General features: G+C 41.5%; 1 protein-coding gene across 7 annotated transcripts in view; it reads right to left on the bottom strand.

Moving 5' to 3' along the window:
• MYL10 (myosin light chain 10) overlaps positions 1 to 24741 on the bottom strand; it is a 52296-nt gene that overhangs the window by 10160 nt on the left and 17395 nt on the right. For 3 of the 7 annotated variants that reach the window (XM_080563177.1, XM_080563175.1, XM_080563181.1), the window contains 2 exons: positions 4004 to 4090; positions 1208 to 1283 (listed from right to left, as the gene is read on the bottom strand). In XM_080563177.1, coding sequence (XP_080419303.1) covers positions 1208 to 1283; positions 4004 to 4039 — 112 coding nt within the window. In that variant the 5' untranslated portion in view covers positions 4040 to 4090. Of the gene's footprint in view, positions 1 to 1207; positions 1284 to 4003; positions 4091 to 4266; positions 4512 to 6469; positions 6634 to 11137; positions 11205 to 22076; positions 22309 to 24741 lie in introns of those variants that run through there. The other 4 variants (XM_080563178.1, XM_080563176.1, XM_080563180.1 and 1 more) reach the window with 4 other exon arrangements.

Here is a 24741-nt window from a genome sequence, read left to right as displayed (position 1 = left end):
AAATTGTTTTGCTGTTTGTTTTTGTTTTTGTTTTTATTACCTCAGGTGAAATACCGACCCCATTGTTATTAATATAGCAGAGTTCCAAGTGACTGAAGTGGATCCAAGGTCTCAGACTTTGCCCTCCTGTATATTGAGATGCCTTTGTGCGTAGAGGGCAGATGGATGAGCTGAGCAGTCCTATCCCCTCCCCATGCTTGTGCTGGACTACTGATGAGAATTTAGAACCTGGCATCTCTACTCAAATTGAGTGGTAATTTGCTGTGACTGTACTTTATAGGCATTGAAGGGCTTCACTGAACATGAAGGATAGCAGAACTTGGCCTTAAGAAATAAATATTTCAGGGTAACAGTAGCTACAGGCCAAAGTTGGCAAACTCCTTTGTCACAATAAAGAGTTCAGGAGCTTCTGCTCTTTGCACTGACTCTGCTGCAGTCTGATTCCACCCCAGGGAGCACTAGAGATTCTTATCAAACTCTTTTTAATAAGATCCAGATGGCAAAAGCCCAAATGCCTACATCACTGTTCAAGCCTCAAATGTTGCAACGTGGATAGAGCTTCAGGTTTGGGCTCCTGAGCATTTTGATTTTTCTTTTTCTTGGGACGATTTTTTTCAATCTGCTTGATGTTATCACGATTATAAGGCACATGAAATGGACAATACCTAATCTCATGACATGCGCATTCCACCCCACATCAATGCACAACAGCACAGAACCTCACATGAAGTCTTCCTACTTTTGTGTGGGCAGAGGGGCAGCTAGTCCATGACAAAAACGTTAATTGGTAGATATTGCATGGCTCCTAGATAATAAAGGTGCAGCTTGTGAAGCGTGGATTCAGAGGCTAATCAGAAATGCCTGGCATGGACCCCTACTTGGGTGGGCTTTTTATGAAATACTTGCAGGGGAGGGATCAGTGCCTTTGGACAGCTGCCAGCTGCATAGCTCTGTAGCACCCGCCAGTGAGTCCCAGAGAGACCTTCATTCAGCATCTGAACGAGGCTTCTCAGGAGACTTCCCAGCTGGACCTACGTAGTCAAGACAGCAACTACCATAAAGGAGGAGGATCAAACTGAACAGGTTTCCTTTTGCCTTCTATGTATCTCATTACTTCCCTCACTGTAATTCTAACACAAATTTTTGTTATGTGCTTGAAATGTAAACTGCATTTCTTTTAGGTATTTCATTATCACTACCAGCTTACCTAGGGCAGCAAATGTGTCTCTCAAGTCTGCTTTGTCAATAAAGCCGTCCCTGTTCTGATCCATGATGGTAAAAGCCTGTTAGAAGAAAAGGGGCAATGTATTGCCATTGTCATGTTGCACTGGAGAGTGCTACAATCACACATACCAATACAGAGGGGTGTTATATTCATGCTGTAAAGAATATTTAACTTCCTTTGATTCTTCCATAACATGCCACATCATTGCACTTTCCTCACTTTCAACACATTACTGTATTTTGGCAAGGGGCTTAATTAAACCCACCCAAACTTCTTCTTACTAAATTAATGCTCAGTGCAGCATGTATCTGGGCTGAAGCCAGTGCTGGCAGCTCCAGCCATTCAGGCCTTAACCCATAAAAGCTTGAATTAGGGAGGTTTTAGTCCTTTCTCATATCTCATTCCTTTGTGCAGCTATCATATTTTGTAAAACATTTAATTACTGTAGGTATCTCTCTGCTATTGAGCAAAATTCAATTTCTTCTGGGCCTCAGAATGATCCTTCATACAGAGATAGCTCAATTTTCAGAAGCACAGAGAAATGTATGTTTCCTAGTATTATTTATTCAAAGTTTGTTTCCCTTTCCAATAAATGGTATCCTTCAGATTGACCTTGATGTGTTGACCTTAAGTACTTCTTGTCAGGCAAAATTTAACTTCTTATAGAAAAAACAAACAAACATTTGTTATCCAGCCAGCTAACTGCCTATCTGCCTGTCTATTTACCTATTTTCATGCCTGTCTATTTGCTGCTATCACACTTTTAATGTTTCATTGATTTTGAAAGATTTTAATGACCTAAAATTCCCCTGTATATCCTATGGGAAGTATTAGTAGAACCAGGCATGTCTCTGAAACTGGTTATCTGTTGGACATGTACATCAATAGGAGACTGTATCTTTACAATGATGAGGAATTGTTTTTATTTCAGGATTATTATGAAAAACAACATTCTCCTTAGAATACAGCTAGTCCACTGCAGCTATAGCAACTTTCAGAGCTTTAAAATCCACTGCTCTATAGGCTGCACTTCTTTCCATGATCACATTATATCAACATATCTTCATTCAGTTTTACCTCCAGTTTCTTACAAAGCCCCACTGCTCACATTCCAGTTTGCCCATGTGATTACTTGCAGCATGCATGTTCATAACCCTTCATTTACCTGCCAAGCCATCACCTAATAAAAAATTAAGCCCAACTCTTTATAGTTGCTTTCCTTCCTTTTTGGGGGGAGGCTTGCTTTAAACAATGATTAAGCATCCCCACAATTTGGAAGCAAAACAGAATGAAATATGAAGAGCAAAGCAGAGCCCAACAAGCTCACAGAAGAGAGGAAGAGTTTTAGCTCTGTATCTTAATGAGGGAACTTAAAATAACGTAATAATGGCAATGCTGATACATTTTCTAGTGAGCTGATTGAAATCTCTAAGTAAAACTGTTCTGATAAAAAACAACTTTTTAGCCAAAATTTGTTCCAAGTAGGCAGTCTTTAGACACAACATGGTCTTGGATTTCATTGGACCACTCCACTGCCTTGTGACTTTGGCATCATTCTGCCTCCATTCTCCCAGAAATGCTCTAAGTATTAGCTTATTTAGAGTAGTTCAAAAACAGCATTCTGACCAATTCTTTTTAATGGTAGGTCTTCGAACAGTAGTCCTTGAAGAGAATAAAACTGGATGTTCACAGGATGCTGATAAGAGGTGGGAGAAGAGTGTTAACAAACATGTTCCCATTAACTTGGGAAAAGGTTAGTGGTTTCAATTAATTTACCTGGGCCATATCTACAATACCTTGTATGGGTTTTTAGTCTCGTTCACCACTGAGCTTTACTGGTGGGAATCCTCATGAAAAGTAAATTTGAAATTCACATGCACAAAATGAAACAGTGTGTATCACATTGGAAATTGCTTTGGAGATGTGAATTAGCAAAAAATGAGGAAAAAGAGTGTAATTAAAAGGACAAATCAGTGGAAAATGTGATGGCCTCACAGACGTTCTAAAATGCCCACTCAAGAACAGAGCCTAAACTCATCAAGCAAATTATCTCTCTTCAATTATGCATCAGCTTTTATGCCCATTAGATTGGCCTCATCACAGGTAACTGATCAAAGAATCCATAATGCATCGTAATATCAAATTTTGGGGGAGCCAGAAGATGCTTAATTAGTTAACCTCAACATGTTGTTTTGGTTTATGAGCATTTATGGAGAAAGTTGGCTGAGGGCTTCTTGGTATTTTTGTTTCTAGTTTGTGGGCAGTATTAGATGGGCACAGAAGAATATTTCTATTGCTATTGTGGAACAGTCCACTAATTAATGCCCTGGTTCAGTACAACATCTTCATTCAGGATTATACTTAAGCACGCAAGACAATTCTTATTTAAAATAGCACTTAAACTTGACTTTAAAAATGTGCTCAAGTGTTTTCCTGAATTAGGGCTAAAGTGGATTAGATAATAATTTTCTTTTCTTCCTCTTTTTCTTTTTTCTTTTTTTTAGTGCCCAGGAGTTTCTCAAATAAACCTAGAACTTGAAAAAAGAGAGGGAGGGAGGGAAGGACAGAATGAAGGAAAGAAAGACTGAAAGAAAGAATGAAGGAAAGAACAAACACACAAGGAAAATGATATACTAGCCAAAACCACAGAGATGATTCAGAAAACAACTGTGTGTTCTATTAAAGCAGATGGAGAACTGAATAAGGATTACAAACAGAACCTATGTTATTCATTAGCAATGACAGGAGACTATAGAGAACAGCAGAACAGTGACCAACCTCTTTGAACTCCTGGATCTGGGTTTGTTCAAACATAGAGAATACATTGGAACCACCTTCTATCTTCTTCTTTGCCTTTTTTGGAGCCTGTGATACAAATAAGATCAAATATACATTACCTTGTCTGTTAAGCACCCATGAAAACAAATTCCATTTTTAACAGAAGGTGAAATATATACAGGCAAGTAATACAAGATGATTGTGTTTTGTGTTTTTTTTTTTTTCCTTTTTAAATTCAATTCACAACATATATATATACATACAAAAATGGGATAAAATATGCTGCTTTAGTTACAGCTGAATCTCTCACTGAGGGTTTTTGCCATTTCCGTGCTCTTGCCTGGAACCTGACAGCTTGTATAAGCTAGGACAGCTTGTCACTGTGCTGCCGTGAAAGAGGTGAGGGACCCAAAGCGTGACTCTGAATAACACAGCTGGGCCAGTGCTTGTTCCTTGGGTAGTGCCACCTGCGCCAGCCCATTTGACATAGGACACTACTCCCTCTTCTGTACTGGTTTTGCAGAGCTCCACACTATGGGAGGATTGATGTAAGCTTATAGCCTCCCATGGAGATATAAGGTAAATTCCCAACCTGCTGTTCTCAAGAAATATAAACAGTTCAGGTAAGTCACCATATGAACTCCTTCTTCCCAATTCCCACGTGGGGACGAGCAGCCACACTCAAAATTAGGCCCTGCATGAAGACTCACCTCAGGGACTATAAAGGGAAATGATATCGATTCCAACTGACAGAAAAGTTTAGAAGTCTGCTCTGTCTGGACAAATTCTTCCTATGTAGGAACGCCTTCTGCACTTGGAGAAGAGTCTATATAGTTGCACCAACCTACGATACTGCACTACATTGGCTTACTAGCCCATACAATTATACTGTTTAAGATAGTTATCATCAATAAAAGGCAGGGCTTGCTTTTATCGCTGTTCTATAGTCAGAAAACACAGACACGGAGAGACTGGGGAGCCCTACAACGTGATCAAAGAATCTAATGCTCACTAAAAATCAGTCAGAACTAGACATCATTATGTATCTTTGAAAAAGGGCCCAACCAGCTTGCCTAAGACAATACAGTTTTTGTTTTGCAGCGAAGAATAAAACCTGTGATTCCTATGGATTACAGAAATGTTTTAACCACAGCATTATCCTTACTTGGGGCAAGATAATGAACTACACTGCCTTTTGAATTCCCTTCCAGATGGATTATTCTTTTCTTTATCATTCCTACTTTTAAACTTCATCATCATAGTCCCACCTGGTTCTCTTGTCATGGAAAATTAGTCTTACTTAGTTTGGGCTATTCTGCATGAAACAGAAGGGAACTTCTACTGTCTCCTTTCATCAAAATAAAAAAGCCTGTGAAAGTTCAAATTCAATACTGATTTCAAATATCCTGAGGAGCACAGCAGCTCAAGGAAGTATTCCCACCTGACTCTGTTTGAAGTATACATTGTCTGATCAATTTAATTTGCCAGGCAGATTTCCGCACTCAGCCATCCTGCTTTAGATCCCAGGTTGAAAATTAGGGCTGTGGTAGACATTCACCCACAAGTCCACACTCCAGACCTGTCAATCTCTAATCAGCTAATGCAAAGCAGTAAAATCTGGAAATAGGAATGGAAATTAAAAAACAAACAAAAAAAAGTCTTTGTAGTGAGGATAAAAATAACGATAGAATGCCACCACAGACGTGGAAAAAAAAAAAGTGGATAAGTGGAATATTTAATGAATGTAGAAATATTGATTTTGGAATAAACAGATTCCCTCCTCCTCCCACACATGAAATAAGTGTTATTCTGAGCAGTAATCATCCACATAACGTGAGGTGCCTACTGGAGGTTTTCAGCACTTCCAGATTGACTGGAAATATTAAGGACAATCCTAAGTATTTACAATGTATTTGTTCCCGGAGGTAAAAAGGAAGCAGATGTTACCCAGTGAAATGTATTGCAAGCTGTCTGGGGGAACTGACCACATGGCACAAGTCTGGCCCCAGCCTTTACAGATGGGGTAGTAAAACCGCTTCTCCTGTGGTCATGTAGCTGGTCTTTATGAAGACAAAACATGCACCATTCTCATGCTCTGCTCTGCTGTGACCAAATACAGCATCCACATCCAGCACGACAAACTCCCTGTGACAGCAAGCAACCTGCATCTTTTTAAACTAGCGCTGCGATGAAGGACTGCAGCTCCGGGTTTTGTTAACTTGAAATGCCAAATGCTGGTAATACCTCCATTATTCCTCAGCTTAATGGGTTCTCTCTGCTGTAAGGCTTTAAGCAAGTATTGTAGCTGTAAGAAAGGATCAGACAAACCCAAAAGCTGTGGCTCATTATCTATTAGAAACAGACTGCCAAAAACAAAAAAACACCCCAAAACTTTTCTAAATTAGTTAAGTCCTATTCAAGGCAAAAGAGACTGAAGATTATTTATCCAGAGGACAATCACCATACCCAGCGAAATTCATCCCAGCACGATATTTGTTCGTTGCTTCTCTCTGGTTAGTCATCTCCAGGGATGATAAAGGAGACCAGTGCCCATGTGGCTTGATCTATCTTTAGTTTTTCTGTTGAAGCTCTGGGCGTGGATCCTATTTATGATCTACTCACTTGTGGAATGGGGCTGAGACCACCAATACATTTCACAGGAGCCAACAAACAGCTGTCAAAAGGGAATGGCTTTCCATCACTGGTTTCAAGCTAAGTATTTTGGTATCTTGGATTATCAGTCTTCTATCTTTTTGTATATGCAGTGTCGGGAATGTAATTTATCTGCTCTAAAACCTTGGGAGTTCGTAATCAAAGAAAGAAACTGCAACTTGGTTTTGAATGACTGGTGAAGGTGGCATGAAGAGGAAGGTTGAGAGAGAAGGAGGTGGTGCAGGCACAGAGAAGAGTACATTGCCACTGCTGCTCTGGTGGATCAAACTACAGACAGCTCTAGGAGAATGGAAATAGGTCTGTGCTGCTGCCTGACAACTCCAGACACTCCAGAAATTTTTAATGAATAGAACCAGGATTCCGAGCCTAGAGTATCCCTCTTAAAGAATTATATGGCAAAAAGGACAACACAGAACTGAGCAAACAAGATTTCTAAACTGTCAAGGATTTAGTAGGTGACCTACAGAGGAGCAAGTGGGTGACTGATGCATGATTGCTGTCTGCCTTGATTTCCCCATTTGTAAAATGCAAAGTGTACTGAGCGGCACTTTGTGATGATAGCTGCTCTATCTTTGCAACATGTGCTTTGAGACTGACATACAAAATGTGCCAGATGAGAAACTGAAGAGCTGAGGGTCCCCTGGGCTCAGATTCCAAGGCCTCAATAGCACAGCAGTGGGAAGAATGTTGCAACAACTGAACAAGCCTATTAATATTCCTGCCTGAGTGTATTAATCATTCCATTGTGAAGAAAACAACACTTCACTTCAGAAGAGAAACCACAGGCTTGTCGCATATCACTCATTTGTCTTACTAATGTTAGCACTCTCTCAATTAGCCTGGATTTTAAAGGGTCTTTTTTTTTTTTTTTTAAATGATTAGGGTTTTTTTTAGAATACTTAAATGACAAATGGAGCTGTACCAAAATTTGGTCCCAAGAAAACTCTGTTTAACCAGGCACTGGCTCTGAGTGGAGTTTCCTTCACTGAGGTTCTTTACATTTCTCCTGTCTGGCAGTGCCAGGGAGCTGGGCAGAAACAGTTCCCCACTCAGCAACTTACTGTGTTATTGTCTTCTTTTTTTTTTTTTTTCCCCCTTTTTTTTACCAAAGAAGACACCAACCCTTTCCACTGGTGGATAAGCAGGTCTCTTGGGAGGGAGTTCTTCAGAGAAGACCAGCGGCTCTCTATTAAGAGCCTGATTCTGTTGTCTTGTACCTTTATGGGCTCATTCAGCCCAGGGCAAACTAGACTTAAAATATTAACAGCTTTAAATTGCATTGTTTCTCATTTTATACTTCCTTCCTTGGCAACTACATCCGTGACTACAGAAAAGACAGACTCATCCATCATCTCGCTCAGATTGCGTCCCCCACTGTGATCCACAGTATGATGTTAACTCCGAGTTACTATTACTTTTTCATCCATCATGATCTCGCCTTACTTTTCATCTGCTCTGGAATCTCAGTACTGACATTTCCTGTCTTTGAATTTTGGTTATCATTGAATAAGATTCCGAATCAAAAGTTACATTTTAAACCCATCTGAGGGATCTTTGCAGCGCTGGACAGGATTGTTGTCATTATTGTCACACCAGTTTGCTCTGCTGCAATAATTTACATTGCATCTGCACCAAATCCCCAGCCATGGCAAAGCCACTTTTTTTTTTTTTTTTTTTTGTATGGTTTAGGTCCTTTTCATGGCAGGTGAGCAGCATATGGGCAGCCCAAGTGCATGCCTTTCAGGGAACGGTCTAGAGGAGTAAGCAACATAAACTGCTCTAAGGGCACAATTTGCATTTCAAACAGGCAACAGCCTCAGATCATTCAAATAAAAACCCACGTTATCAGAACTGAGAAACACAAGATCTTTTTATTGCCTACTCTGCACTGGCAGACAGAGCCCCCCCTTCTCATCCTCACTCCATTGTGTACGTAGTCCCGGCCTCCCACACACCCACACAGACACACACACCTTTGATCCCTGCTAGATACAAAAATCTGTTGCACTGCATCCTCCCGGCTTCACGCTCCTGCACACTGAAGCATTCTCCTTTGCCCCACATAAAATCCCTTTCCAATCAGTCTCCTTTTTCCCCTTGCATATATACACAGGGAGGACGTGGCGTGTCCCAAACCTTCTCTGTGAGCAGCAGATAACCTCTTCAGCTACAGACTCCTCAACCTCTGCAACCCAGAGTTCACCGACCGCTTTCCCCACCCTACGAATTTTTCTTTGGCATACACGTATCCCCCTCCTGCGCGTAAACAGATAGCAGTCCCTCCCCACCACGGTCCCCTGGCACACACAGACGTGCACGCACGGGAGCGTGCATGTGCAGATGCATACGCACACACTTCAGCAGCTAAACAACAGGCCACGTTTCCAGTTAGTGAAATCAGCATTGCTTCGCTGAGGTCAGTGCTTGTTTCAGTACAGGTGGTACGTTCCAGACAGCAGAGCAAGCTGCAAAACACATTTGATCAGAACGCAATCTATTTTTGGGTACTAAGTTCCCTTCGGCATACTGAATTTGCTGCAAGGTGTCACTTGAACTGAATAAACACCAGAATGTTTCAGGAATATGAAAAACCCTTCCCTCTCCCTCCTTCCACCTCTCTTCTTCCCTCCTTTCCCTCCATCAGCGCAGTGCATGTGGAGACATTACAGGCTCGACTTCACTGAAATTCCCTGGAATTAGCGGAGAGCAATAGACAGTTCTCAGAACTCCATTCCATAACACTTGTGTGGTCTGCTCTTGTTAGAAATTATCTCCCTGAACCCTGCCTCTCTCATTCTCATCAGCCCTGTATGTCAGAGCCTAGTAGCACTGGCTGACTTGTAATTATTTTTTACTATGCTGCTTTGTCTGCACTAATCCTTTGAAAGTAGCTTTACTGCACATCTGAAATATTATGATGCTATAAAACCTCTGTAATATTTATAAATCCCTTAAGACATCATAAAGAGAGAAAAAAACCTCCCCACAGAGTTCATCTAGCATAATTACATATACATTTCCCTCTGATTAATAAAAAATGATCACTTCCTTATGTAAAGATATTCTTCAGCTTTCTTTCATTAAGGATATTTTTTTCTTTCCATGTTAAATCTGTTTCATGTGTCCTTGTATAGTAAGGTACCTCAGAAGATATTTTCCCTAAACAAAAGGCACAATGAAAGGAACCATCACAGAGAATCATCAGTTGAACTGGGAGTGAGGAAACAGCATAGTCTTTCACTGCATTTTGACATCTCCCAACTTGAGCAATTTCACCACAGAATGTCCTGAAATATCCTAAAACATCAAGCAGCGTGGTGTGTTGTTTCACTGAACAGGAGGGAAGAGAACTGGTAAATAGTAAAAGAGAAAAAGAAAGAAAAAGGAGGGAAAAAAAGACCCAGCACTTGCCTACCCCCACCACAAAGCAGCTGGCATGGACTTTACCAAAGTTGATTAAAAGGAAACCTGTAAATCCACAACTGAAGAAGAAGACACTGTCCACTTCTAAAACAGTGGTAAAAAACATGATTAGTGACTGGCATAGTCAGCGTGAAACCATTTACACCGGGATTGCACAAATTGAACTTGGATCCTAGTTTTGTGCGTGTATTTCAGAAATAATGACTTTGAACGTGGTTTTATCCTGCTCAGAACAGCACTTGGATCACATTTGTCACCTGTTTAAATAGGATCAGGTTTGAACTAAGCTTTGAGAAAGCTTTTCATATACAGCTCCCTCTCCAGTGTTCTCCAGAATCAAATACTCTATGGCCTGAGGGAGCCACTGGGCAGCACTACTCTAAGACAACCTAAAAAGGACCTGCAAAGGAAGAAAAATAAGAGAAAATCACTTTTTTTTTTTTTTTAATATTGTAGTCATTCGTCTGAATTTGCAAAAGACAAAGATTGAGCCCAGTCTACCTGCTGTCCCTTAGGCAGGAATCTTTTGCTCCTCGGAATCACATCAAATGCACCTTTGGTTCAGAGGTGACTGCTAGAGTCCGAGCTAAAAGCCAACAGTGAGCAAAGTAAAGATAAAACAAAGAAATCTCTGCAGTACTTCCTATTTCTCCTCTGTCTCAAGAGCAATACAATTAAAATTATAGAGATATCCCTCTCCCTTACTCCCTATCACACCGTAGCAGACCTTAGCACTAATTAACACCAGCCATGCCAATCACTGCTTGCCCTAGTGAATTAGTCTTGGAAAGAGATGCACAAACTCCTCCCTTTACCAAGTGCATCTATGTTCCCTACCTTACTCATTTGTTAAACATGTGCAGAAAAGTCTTTGGAAGTTCACAGATCACTCTATTGGATGTACCTTCATTGTGGATGCGATACTAAGTGTGAGATTTCACGGAGCCCAGTGTGATCATTACTGCTCTGGTAGAATTGCTACAGTCAGAAAGAAATACAAACCGCTAAAATGACAGACACGGAAAGAATAAAACCTACCATGTTGCTGCTGCTCCTTCCGTTCCTTCTCTGCCAACTAGTCAGCCAGCAAACACAATGCCAATTGTCTCTTTATATAGTGTTACCAAGGAACAAAAATATGCCTGCTCCAAGTTTAGACAATAGATGTAAGATTGGAAAAGTGCAGTAATTGGATCCCAATACCATTCCAAGCATCTGTTCCATGCACGGCTTTAGCTTTCACAGAAATAATGCAGCAGATAAGTAGAGTAGGCAGTTGGGATACACTTGTACAGCGCTTACAATAAGCTACAGCTGAAGGGACTTTCCCGTGTACTTCTAAGTAAGAGCACAGGGCATGCACTGAAAAGATCTTAAGTGGACACGGCATTCTGAAAAAGTAGAAAGAAAAATGCACACCTTGAGAAAATGCAGAAGAAACTAGCAGTAAATCCCAGGCACTACGATACCCAGGTGCTCCAGAGCACAGTGCACGCACTGAGAGCTCAAGAAAAATGACTGAGGTTCTTTCTGTATAGGTGCAGCTGGAACTGGGAGGTATGCCGGAAAACACGGCTCTGCAGGTGCCAATAAAGAGAGGCAGATCAAGCCTTTTTTCCCTCAATCTATCATGCAGTCCAAAAGTTCAGGGTCTAGATCTTAAGCTACTGCTGCAAACTGATGGACAGTCGTGGACTTCAAAGCATGAAAAGAAGTTATGTAGCAATGCATATGGAGTTGTGAGCAGGAGAAAACAGACAGCAGCAGAGGAAACACAAGAGCTGTGTCTCCCAGGGAATGCTCATGGCCATTAATGCATACACATTCCATCTGATTCATTAATCCTGCTTGATTTATATATGATTTCTACATAACAATGAGCCAGAACACTAACCGGTACAAACTGGCATAATCCCACAGAAGTGAAATCGTATTTCCTAAAGGTTTAATATGTGTCTGTGAGAGTACCTAAACAGGACAACTGGCCCATTAAAAACAGTAGCGACACCAGGTATTTCAGGAACATGCACTGGCGTCTGAAATACATGTCTGCATCAGTCACACTGACCTTGATTCAGGAAAGTTGTTAACCAATTAACTGAACTTTGAGACAGACATCCGTTTAAGTATCTAGCTGAACAAAGACCTTGTTCTTTCCCCAGGTCCAGCCCCTTGCAGTGCTGTCATCTCTAATCTTAGATTTGACTGCATGCTCTTCAGGGCAAGGACTGTTTTAGCTGTTGTGAAGTACCTCGAACACCTACAGGGATAACTAAGTAATAAATAAGCACAACACAATTCCTCCGGCTTTAGCAAAATTGTCTTGGATGCAAGTTGGAAGTTAGCCTCGTGTTCGTTGTTCTGACTTCAGTGGCAGTATACCATTGCCTCGTGTAATGCAGCATAAAAATAAACCCCGCGGTCCACTTGCCTGCAACTGCCCAGCAGTTGTGTTTGTATATTAGATTGAGTTTGGTAATCTGAAAAACTGAAAGGAAATTTTGGGGAAAATCTTAGAGAATTTGATGGGTTTTGTGTGGGCAGGAAAAGACCAACCATGTTCACTTGTTTAGGCGTTGATCCAGGCCTGTGCTTAACTTTAAGGAAGAAATAGACCCGCTGAAATCAATCTAATAGCTCATGTACTTACATTTTATAATATGGTTTCATCTTTTGCAGGATCTGTGCTGTAATCCTAACAAGACAGGCAAACGAGCAGCAGCTTTGTCATTGAGTTCACTGGTCCCAGGACTCCATCCTGCGAATTTTGTGCCCTTTTTTGGAAGAACACTTGTCTTTTCATCCATCCATTTCATGAGTTTGTCCTAACAGCTCTGTTAACAGATGCTTTGTACTGTTTCCTTGGGAGTTTTGCTTTCTCTTATCTAGTGTATCATCAATCATCATTATTGTCATCAATTTTCTCCTTAGTTTCTAGCTTGATCTGCAGGCATTTTCCAATAGTGCATGTATTTTCTACATTGATCTTTGTCTTTTCACAGAATTTCTACATTAAACGAATTCTTCCAAGCTGTTTTTAAATGACATGACATGTTAGGATAAAACCCACACAATACTGTGTATTTGTAATGCACGTGTGCTGAGAGACCAGAACCCTCTCTGCTTAGTCTATAAAACAAATCCACAGAGGAATTAAGGGAGACATACATCTTGGCTTTAAAGGTCTGCTTGCTTCTGCAACTGCCTCCAAATTATAGAAAGGCTCCAGACTGGAAAGGGGAGGGAGAGAAGGGGGGAATAACACAAGGACTGAAAAAGAAAGGCTTGAATTTAATTGCCCTAAAAATTTCAATCATTCAATCTGGTAATTAGAGAGCTGGCTGATTCAGAAGGCAATTTCATCTGAAAAAAAAAAAAAGAAGAAAAAAAAAAAAAAAGAATCCAACAAGATAATTGATGCTAAGTGAATATTTTACCTGAAATATTAAATACCAAACTTAAGTCTGCCTCCAGGGCCCTTTCTGCTACCCCTTTTTGATCTGTCTTTCTACTTCTTTGTATTTTCCTCTCACATGACTCAACAGAACAGGACACTCCTTTAGAAAATCAGATTGTCACAGGGACAGGTTTATTTGAACTCCGTGTGCTGTGAAGGAGACAACATAATGATTTATTAGTAAAGAAAATAATAATAGGAAGTCTCCTGAGATCCAGCCTGGCTGCAAATCTCAGTGAGATTTTACAGTGTTGAGTCTCTGTGTCTCTCTGGCCGTAAGCAAGGTTCAATGTCCTACCAAGGGTAACAGCTTTCTTTGTGATCTTAATGATACTTGCCAGAATGTTTCATGTTTAATTCTGAAGTCTCTGATGTTGCAGAATGATACTTAAAGGTAGATCCCTGCGCTCATGCAGAGCACTGTGGATGTCAGTGTCACAGGGGTCTGATTGCACAGATCTCTTTGCAGGATGGAGAGCAGAGCTGGTTTATTGCACACTGCTCAGAAGAAATAATTGCTAATCCTCTAATATTTAATAGCCTAATGAACAAGGACAGCATCCCATACACATCCTAAAGAACTGCTACAGGCCTGGAAATTAAGTAGATATTAATTTATACTACATTTATAGAGGGAGAAATGATAGCGAAAATGCACGTGACTCACATTGGATTCTGAAATCATGTGCTGTTCTAACTGCTCTGTGAGCCTTCTTCACAAAAAAAAAACAAACCTCTACACTCTGCCCCTGTCAGCAATATTAATTTTTAACCTTAAAAAAACTTTTAAAATCAGATTCCACATTCATTTATTACTGCTCAGGAAGACCACATCAAATATATTCAGGTGCCTCTGTCACTTATATCTTTAAAATTGCTCATGAAAATGTTTCTGCTCCTTATATCATTCACTTCTTAAAAAGATGCAGAGGGCAGGACGTAGTGACAACTCTTGCAGTGAGATGGGAAGCCAAGTGGAATACAGCCTCTTCTCCCACATCAGTGAGGTGAGAAAAAAGCCACTAATTCTGGATGTTATAGAGGAAATGTGTAAGTACCTTTGTAAGTATTCCAGCTATTGTAGACTGACTTTTGAGATCATCTCCACTCCACAGCATTTCACTTCTCATGCTGCACACAGATAGTTTTATTTCCTGTCTTTGAATGGCATGCCTTCCAAAGAAGACACGTGACAGCTAATCATATTTGGGAACCCAGCTAGTCATATTTGGGAACTGAAACCTCGCATATGCTGCCAGTAGATAGAGACGATTCCCAGCCATTTAGAAGACATGTATCTCAGCCTTCATGCCAAAGGACTCCACTTCCTATGCACTGACCATCTCTACGTCTGATACCTCATTTGGTGCTGAGGCTAAAGGTGAGGCCAAGACTTGCGTAAAGATAGGACTCATTTGAGCCCCATCCTGACACTGTGCTCTGGCAAAATGTGCCTTGAGGGACTGCCAGCTACTACTGCTCTCTGCCCATGTCATCTGTTTGCTCTCTGCTATGTATTCCTAACATCCTCTAAGTCACAGATGTTCATTTATTCTGCAGGTGGAGAACAGATATGCTCAGTGATTTATCCAAATGTAAATAGGAATTAACAGCAAACCAGCAAGCTGAGCATTGCCTCACCAGTTGTGGTAAGTGTGCCAACCCTGGATCAGGAGTACAGACCAAATGCCACTCAAGTAGGCACTGGTGCAAGCACACCAGCTTCTTCCAGCTAATCCACCAGCAAGAACTACCAAGCTGAGGTAGCTTGGTTCTTTTCCTTTACTACCTTAAATTAATGAGGAGCTCCCCTTCCTTTTAAAGCCAGGATGATTCCCTTTTCTTTTGTCCCTACAGAAGTTCTCGTAGCAGCCGATTAAATTCTTGATACAGAGGACAGGTTACATAATGCTGCCCAGAAAGTCCATTGGCTGAGCTTTGTCTGATTTCTGTATTTTGGAGCCTGGCAACACGGTGAGTCTCAGGAAAGCTAGTCTTATGTCCAAGGTATATGCAGCTCCTATAGTTCAGGTACAGAACAGGAAGAGCTATTACAGATACCTCTGCAGAATTTTAAGTAAACCAAACAGTGGAAGTCCCACTGAGAACCGTCTCTCTCTGTTGAGCAGAGACACACAGACCTATCTGGAAACAGCCAGGGCTGCTGTATCTGTTAATTAAGTTCTGTGCATTTGTTCAGGACACTGAATCCAACCCTTCTTCTCTCCTTCTCTGACTCCCCCCTCCCTTCCTAAGAATTCATAATCACTATCTAATCTGACAAAAACTGTGTTCTCTTTTATACTTGGAGGTCACTTTATGTTACTTACAGTGTGTTGCATTATGTCAAAAGGCATAACACAACATAATGAAAAGCAGACTAATATAACTCAACATGACATCAATGACATAATATGATGTGGCTACTGAAAAATGCACTGTTGTCATTGTTTGGTGTTTTCATCTGACACTTGCTATTCCAGCATGGAGCATTTGTTGCAGAATTTGGGGAAGGAGGTTATGGACTGAGCATGCCTGATTCTGCTGTGGCTCCCATTGTTTTTGCAGTGGGATCACTTCGTTGCCTTTGCTGGGGTGCCTCCTGATTTACACTTGTAAGGATCAGGCTCTAAAAATCATCACATGAATGCAATTACATTAGGAAAGCTATCAAGTAGGAAAGTGCAGCTCCTGGGAGTAAGGAAATGACAACACTGTTATAGTCCCTGTAACCTTAGCTCTGCCCTCTTGGGTAGTAAATGAGCCTGTACTATTTTTCCTTCAGGATGTCATTTCATTTTGTAAAAGTGTGTAGCAAAGCAGCTGTTCAATATTTCTTTTAACTTCATTATATAGTCTGTGGTCCCATATCTCATTTGCTGCACATCAACCAAATCCTTTTGTGGGTTAGGTACTTTTCTTCTTCCTGTTTTTATTTGCTTTTGTATTGTTCTAATTACCACAGTATATGTGTATTTCAAAACCAAGGCTGAATCTGTCTTCCCAACATACCCGCAAGGTTGGAAAACACTGTTATTCCTTGCTTCGTACACAGAGAGCAGAAGCACAAAAAGGACTCTTACTTTGGGCCCAACAAGGAGTCTGCCACAGGCAAGGCTAGAACACAAGGCAGCAGAATCCTAGCCTCCTTTTGCATTAAGTCCTAATTTTTCATTCCCTGGCTGCTTTATCCTGCCCAGTTCCCCAGTGGATAAAAGCAGACATAAGCCATATTTGTGTAAAGCTCAGGTAATAATAATAATGAAGCTGGAACGTTCTGGTCCTGCACTGAATCCCTGTGCGACAGCACTGCCCTGTTCTCCATCCAAGAGAACCAAAAGAGAAGAGACCAAGACCAACAGTAACCAAAATAACCAATCTGATGGACTGTAGTGAAATCTGCCTTAACTTCCACTAGAGTTTTATACATTAAACAATCAAAGAACCATCGCTAGCCTCTTCTGCCTAACAGCAGAATATCTACTTCAGCCCACAGCATTTTATATGCCAGTTGCTGTATCAAGCACATGCTTTTTGGTTGAGCTAAAACATACTTTTTGATGTTACTGTTATTATTATCTTATGCTGGTAGTAATTGGCCAAGCCAACTCAAGCCATGGCATCTTCAGTGACAGAACTCAGCCCTGTCGTCTCCAACCCAGTCTGGTTAATGGACTTGTCCTCACTGTTCTGCACTTAGAATCATAGAATTGTAGAATCATTAAGGTTGGAAAAGCCCTCCAAGATCATCTGGTCCAACCATCCTCCTACCACCCATGTCACCCACTAAACCATGTCCTTAAGGAGCAGGTCTGACCCTTCCTTAAACATCCTCAGGGATGGTGACTATCCTCCACACCCCTTTAGACCACTGGTCACACAAGAAGTGTCACCTGTACTGGAATTATCTGGGAGGGACTGGAAACAGTGGGAAAGATCACACCATTTTTGCTGCACGATAGTATTTGATGAGAAAGTAATTAGTTTCCACTGACAATGCCTGCTCTGTCTGGCAGGAAAATACTTCTGAGAAGCTGGGTTTAACAAAGCACGAAGTGAGGTAGGCTGGAGAAAAGCTGAAGAGCTCTGGGAAGGCAGGTGAGGTTTTGACACCCACTAACATTTTGGTCATGTGCATTCAGAGAGAGAAAGGCTATATTCATTTAAAATCTTGAAAGGATGGAGGAGCCAGCCCAGCACTTGACAAATGGCTCTCCCTGTCAGAAATTTTGTTTGAATCTTTTATTTAGCTTTTGCTGGCATCTACCGTGCCTTTTTCTGTTAGCCTAAAATCGACTTTTCTAAATTAATTTGATGTATTTATAACTTCTGCTTGTACATACAAATGTGTAATTTCTGAAAAGTTTTGTAATATGTATGACATGAAGCTTCCTAAAATTTCAGGAGAAACAATACAGTCTCTTCACCTAAAACCCAACTATATCAGGATGTGCTAAAATATAACGTTCTGCCTCCTTTGTCAAAAATCCAGCATAGCAAAAGCCAAGGTCATAAGAGATTTTTGTTTACAGAAAATAATAGCTGAATATTGACCCAGTGGCTAAATTCATGCCAGGTATTTGTAGTTTAATTGCAGATGAATCCCAGAGTATGTTGGATCACATCATACTGAGGTTTGGAGCCACTTATGTTCCATTGCGGGTTACAACACAAACACACACATCTGAACGGAAGATAGGCAGAAACACCACCTCCAAGTACAGCATGGATTTTACGCTATGCCACCCATAAGAGCACTAGAAAAAACACTGCCAAATGAGAGACGATTCAGGAATTTAAGTCAGTGACAAACAAGCTGAACTAGTCACTTTCACTGGAAATTATGACTAGAACAGCTTGGCATTGCCTTGCAGACACTGAGTGTAGGACGTGGTAATAGGGCCATATTCCACCAGCAAAGTAGCTATAAAAGCTATGGCCCACAAAGGCATTTAACAACTCCTTGTAAATATCACGAGTCCCTAATTCAATCCTTTGGCACTTTTCTAAAGCAGCATTAGAGAAGAATCATCGTATGGCATAGGAGCAACCCCTCCTGTTTGCACTAAAGAAACAACCCACACATCACCCAGGCTTAAAATTAAGAAAAGCAATAGGAGCGCAGCGCAGCAGAAAGCTGCCATATTCTGACCCCCAAACAATAGCAAAAATCCATTTTTATCTCTCTAGAATGAGTGTGGTTATCTGGGATTTACTATCTTACGGCTGAGGACGGAATCCAGGCCAACATATTTTTCTTTGTAGCGTTCCAATTGCAGTGGGTGACAGCACGTCCTGGCAGCACAGGGAATCAGGGTCAGACCCAGCCTGGCCAGGCGGTGAACACTTGTGAGACAAGCTGAGAACCTCACGTACCAATTTTATTAAAACAAGCAATGAAATGATGGCTAAGCAACTTGAAAACACAGACTGGGTCACTTGGGACTTAGGTCCTAAATATTTTGGTGACAGCAGATAAAGCCTTGAAGAACTGTGACCCTAAGTCATGGCTGAAGGTCTCCACTCCTGACTTTGCCAGTAATCTTTACCCTGAGCTGAGACTAATCGTGTTCTTTTAACTCAGGACCCCTCAAGCTATGCTCATTCTGGCGGCTGACTAATACTGTTGCGACATGTCTCGACCTGCTGCTCGGCTCGGTTAGCTCGCTAACCCGTTTTACATTCCCGGCACTTCAAAACAGGCATTAGTTATGTATGCATGTGAGCCAACGTACTCAGAAATACAACACAAAACCCCATGGTGGCTTGAAAATACACAGTACAGGCACTCAAACAGGAGGAAATGCAAATGACACATTCAGACATATCATCATATTCCAACCTATTCCACTCAAGTACCCCGAAATCATGAGTCAACACCACAGAAGTCATGTTTTAGGCGACAGAAGTTTTGAAGAATAATGCTTAATTGTAGGAATTGCATCTCAGGTGGGCTGAAACACTCCTTGAGGTGCTAGTCTGTGAAGGAAATACCTCTAATGAGCATTTTTGAGGTTTAAAAACACATGAAAGAAATGTGGGCCGTGAACCCAGCATCTTGGCCATAAAGAAAGACTCCCTGCAGCATGAGGTCTGATATCGAGCCATGAGAACAGACAAAACTGAAATGCTCTGAATGCTCAGAGGGGTGAACTCGTCTAAGAAACAAATTCAACCTACATTTTACCTTTCAGCAGAACTCAAGCCTCAGGTTTCTAGCAGAAAAAAATCTTGCTTGAAAGAAAGAGCAGCAAACTGCTCATGGTACCTCCTTTGCTTGGTAGTTGCAGGTCAGCGTATGCATGTGGAGACAGTGCTCTGCAGGCTCTGTTGTACCCTTTGCAGACATGAAAGCTGCTCTCTATGAAGGTAAATAAGTACAGGAGAGACTGCTGTAGGCTCATTTCATCCATGCTGAAACCCAGGCAACTGCACTGTCAGCTCAAGCCAGGTTCCTACAGAGGGCTGACACCAAGCATACAATCTATCCCCAGCATGAACTTAGGTCTGACACTGCTGTGATACTGCTCAGCATAATTGCGGACATGATGCACCATCTCGCTGAAAAAGTACAGAGTGGTGCAGTGAGGAAAAAGTGCACTGGGAAGGAAAAAATGTCTGGAATCTAAACTGGAGGACCCTTATCACTAATACCAATGGCTCCCAGCCAGCCCTCAGCCTAACTTCCAGGAACAAATGGCATATAGGTAATAGCAGCAACTGCAGGGGCAGGACCATGACCTTCTACAGCAAGTCAAAAACTAAACAAGCTTCTCAAAATGCAGAAGCAAGGAAAAGACATTTTTGTTTTACTTTTAATTCTCTTATGAATACTGAGTAATGCTCCCTCACCAATGACAGACATTGAATTAATGCTCTATTAGATACAAAAATGCATTATAACCCAGGAAATTCTCTGCATTGGCTTTCAGACATAAGGATACCATTCAGAACTTACAGATCACATGTATGGCTCAGTCACGGAGAGCACAGAAAAAAATAAAGTTCCTCAGGAAAGACACTGTTGTGAACTCCTGGCCTAAGTTTTTTTCTCTATTATGCCAGGCAAGAGGAATCCCGTTTTCATAAGCTCATTAAGGCAGACACTATCTTTTGCCTACCAAGTGCGCACTTCAGTGAGGTGTGCAAGTGCACAGCCATTCTAGACCCTATTTTAATCTATTGTTTGTTTATATATGATGATGTTCTGTTCACTCATTTAACCACGGTGGTTTTGCACTGTGCAGAAACTCACATAGAGAAGCATGGGTTAGTAAAGGGACGTCATCATTGAGATGGGTATTTGTCAGTGGGACATGAAAACAGTTAATATGCAAGGAGGCGTCAGCTGTATGTCATCCTGTTATTTCCCTTCTGTCTTTATTATTTTTTCATATAAGGAAATACACACTCTAATATTCAAGGTTAACAGAGGTGCAGAGAGAAGTAACTTCAGTAAATTCAGTCAACACTTTACACATAAGGCTCACTTCTGGACAGCTTGCCTGATTCTTACCAGTAAGCTGACAGACCTTGGAAGATAAGGACCCCTTGAAGACAAGGACATTATGGGTAGATTATTCATGTTACCCTATTCCCGCCTTTAGGTCAAGGAATGTCTTCTCAGACTTCAGTAGGAGCTCATGGCTATGAAGAATTTTTTAATTAACTCACTTATCTACTTGACAGAATGTACAATTTAAGTTTCTCGTGTATAAGATAGGATGTCTAGGTGTCCTGCAACGTTAAGAGGCTAAAAAAAAAGCACCTCGGAGCACTTCAAGTAGTTCTTTCTCAGTGTAAACCATGCTTGACTTCCTGATTTGTTTGAGGAAAAAGCCACTGAGTGTGTAGACGTCTTTTATCCCTCTTAGCCACAATTCCTTTGAGAAATCCAACAGTGAAGGTGGATACAATTATTGTAAATAATGTTGGATAGAACCCAGGGCAAATGAAGGTAGGAGGATACAGCTCAACAAGAACAGAAGTGGTTTCTAATGAGAGAGGGAATATTTCACTCTCAGCATGGCTATTATTATGTCCTACACATTAATTCAGCCGAGAAGTCTTGAAGTAGCAGAATGAGTTTCTGTTCTCAAAAGTGGCATGCACTGGAATAGATGCCTTCATTTTAAGTCTTATAGTTGTTACTTTCCTGATTCTTCAGTGAATACTATTTGATGAGTTAAACCCTTTGAGGCATTGGACACCTAACAAACTCCCAGAATTTGCACTGAAGGCAAATATTCCTGCCTAGTTCATTCAAAGCCTTACTTATTTCCAGTTTTATTTTGATTATTGTTTTCTCTACCTATAACAGAAATATGGGACAGGATTTATCTTCTTGAGAAATAAATTCTAATAATTCTAACAGATTTGTGAACTCAGCAGCCCGGGGATACCCACTGCTGGGTAGTTTCTTAATCCTTCCTTTCAGTTCTCCTGGAACTGTCCACTTTGCCCTGAACCACATGGTTTTGCTGGTGAGTGACCAGCACATGAGCTGGTGTAGTTGTTTACCTTAAAAACTTGAGGTCTTTTCACCGTTCTTTAAATCTCTCCCTCTTCATTGTTCATCAGCGTTCTAGACCTTCCTGACTTGTGCACGTGGAGATCACCAGTCCTTCCAGCCAAAGCGTGAATAACTTTCTGTTTTCCTTTCCCTACTCAGAGTGAAGGGCTGAGTTCCTGTGCTCTTTATGAGCAACTCTTCTCATGCTGCTTCCCAGACATACAGCTGACAGAAAATTGCCTAATGAGACAAAATGAAGTTAAATATGAAGAGGAGGCCAGGAAGGGTGAGAGGAATTATTTCCATGCTGACAGAAGTATCCAAGAGTAACTTATTTGGCAGTGGGACTCTAAGGCCTCCGTCTCCATATAGGAACTTTGGATACCCGGATCAGCCAAAATCCTTAAAGGCGAATCCTTTATGTTATGGCATTATTCAGGAGTTACTCTTTAAGCCCAATACAGCCTGAATATTTGATTTCCTAAAGGAGTTAATTCTAAATCATAAATCCTTGTGACATCTCCCATGTCACAGGAGAAGCAAAAATGTCCCACACTGCTTTTTTGGTACAGTTTTCTTGTCACCTGTCTCACGCATCCTTCCAGCTCGCTGCGGCAGGAACTATTTGTTGTGCAGTTGTACAGCACCTAATAGGATGAAATCTGAGCCCACGATGGTGCTTTCTAGGTGCTACTGCAAGGCTGATAAATAAGTACCTGCAATTGGCAGAACAGGCTGCTGTTAGGCAGCATACCGCTGAAGATGAGAGCAAAATTCAGGCAAGGGCTTAGTGCCTGCAGTTCTCCACGATTCCAGCCGAGGCTGTGGTAGCTCAGCAGCTCTCAGCATCTCTGAGGATTTATTCTGCAGCGTGTTTGCTTTTGCCTCCAGTGTGCAACGTGAGGAAGCCAGCAGTGTGACTCTGAAAACCACAGCTCCCAGCCACTTCTGCCCTCAGTGCTGAGTGAGAGAGTGAAAGCTTGCAGACCAGCCGTTACCTTTCTCATGCGGGTGTCGCAGCGGGAATAAAAACAAAACATGGAGCTGAATTTATTTCTAGCCAACGGAAATTTCATATTGAGGGTTACAGGCGTCCTGTGCCTCTTAAAAGAAAGTAATAAAATGCTGCTCTCAATTACAAATTGTATTTACATTTTAAACCCCCATATGGTTTGGTGAGGTAGGGGGAGGTTTCAAACGCATTAGCAGCAGCACTGTGCCATGATCAGTTACAGTTTTTCACTCTTTGTAATGAGCAATTAATGCCTCCCCTTTTTTCTTCTCTGTCTTGCAAACTAACCCTGTGGCCATGCCAGGTCAATAGCCAGTAGACGAAACACAAATTCTGCCTGATGCTATGAACCAGAGCAAGCAAATGCATTGAACTGACCACCTCTAAAAAGCCTCCTGTAATGGGATTCAAGTGGTAAGAATAAATTCAGTAACAATTGATTTTTTATGTAACTTCTTGGGCTAAACTTTTTAAACTGTAGGGACATTTAACAGGGAAGTGCAAAAATGCACACAAACATGCACAGCTTCATTGTCCTACATTAGAAAAGTCAAATTCCCTTACCTCTGTCCCCAGGCAGTGATAGAGGCAAAGTACTCGCCATCCTAAAGGATGCACAGCTCTTGCGGCTGCCCCTCTGCTTTTCAGAGCTCATGTGTGTCCCGCAGTGTCAGCTGCTCAGGTGAAAACATTTTATCAGGTGCAATTTCTGAATAGAGAGGTTCAGCACTGCCTAGAAGGCCTGAAATATTTACACAGACTCTACCCAACATCTAAAAAAATCAGCTCTAGATCACTGCCGTCACAGTGTGTTTCCTCTTTAACCAGGCCAAGCAATAGAGATTATCTCTAAAGATCCTGGAGACTACCAACCAGCTGATGTCACAAGCTGCCTTCTCGGCAGCCTGGATTAGTAACAGTGACAAAAGGTGTTTTCACATCAGCAGCACTTCTGTAGGAATAATCAGCAGGTCCTGGGCAGCTTCATTCGAATTTGACGTGGATCTGCTAGAGCCACCCTGCTCCGGGGTTTGGAGGAACTCCTGATGTGAACAGGGATGTTTCCCCTCAGTTCACAGATGTATGTCCAAGTCACAGGTCCAGGCCAGTGTTACCTTTTGCACCTAATGATATCCATACAGTGTCAGGCTATTTCAGTGGATATAAATGGCAGCAGTGTCCTTCTTAGCTCTGAAGGCAATCTGCAGCTCTGCTGGGAACAGGTAAGGTCCCTGAAGGGAGCAAGGCGTAGAGAAAAACTGGTAATAATGCTATAACATAGAGAACAGATGCTCAGCTTTTATTCCAGGGGGGTTATTGATGACAGGTAAGTAATGGTCTCCCAGGTGAGACACAGGAGATTTTAAGGTAGGTGCGAGGAACAACTTCTGCCTGGAAGGATAGAATAACAAAAGAGATCCTCCTGAGAGGGTGTGGAATTCAGAGGGTTTTGCTAAATATTAGCTAGTGGTTTAGCAGACTGATTATGCTTTGGTTGTAATGATGCTCACGCCCAGGTATTGCTGAACAAGCCTGGGGCCTCAGAGGTGAGAGGATGTTCCAGGCTGGAAGTCGATGAGAACCTGTGCAATACTGTACAGGGATGTCTTTTCCGTGAACTTATCTCCAGAGCAGGAGCGACAGCCATGCTGGAAAAGCCT

The sequence above is a fragment of the Anser brachyrhynchus genome (assembly GCF_964034855.1).
Source record: "Anser brachyrhynchus genome assembly, chromosome: 20".
Taxonomy (NCBI): Eukaryota; Metazoa; Chordata; class Aves; order Anseriformes; family Anatidae; genus Anser; species Anser brachyrhynchus.
This window is presented reverse-complemented; position numbering and strand designations above follow the sequence as displayed.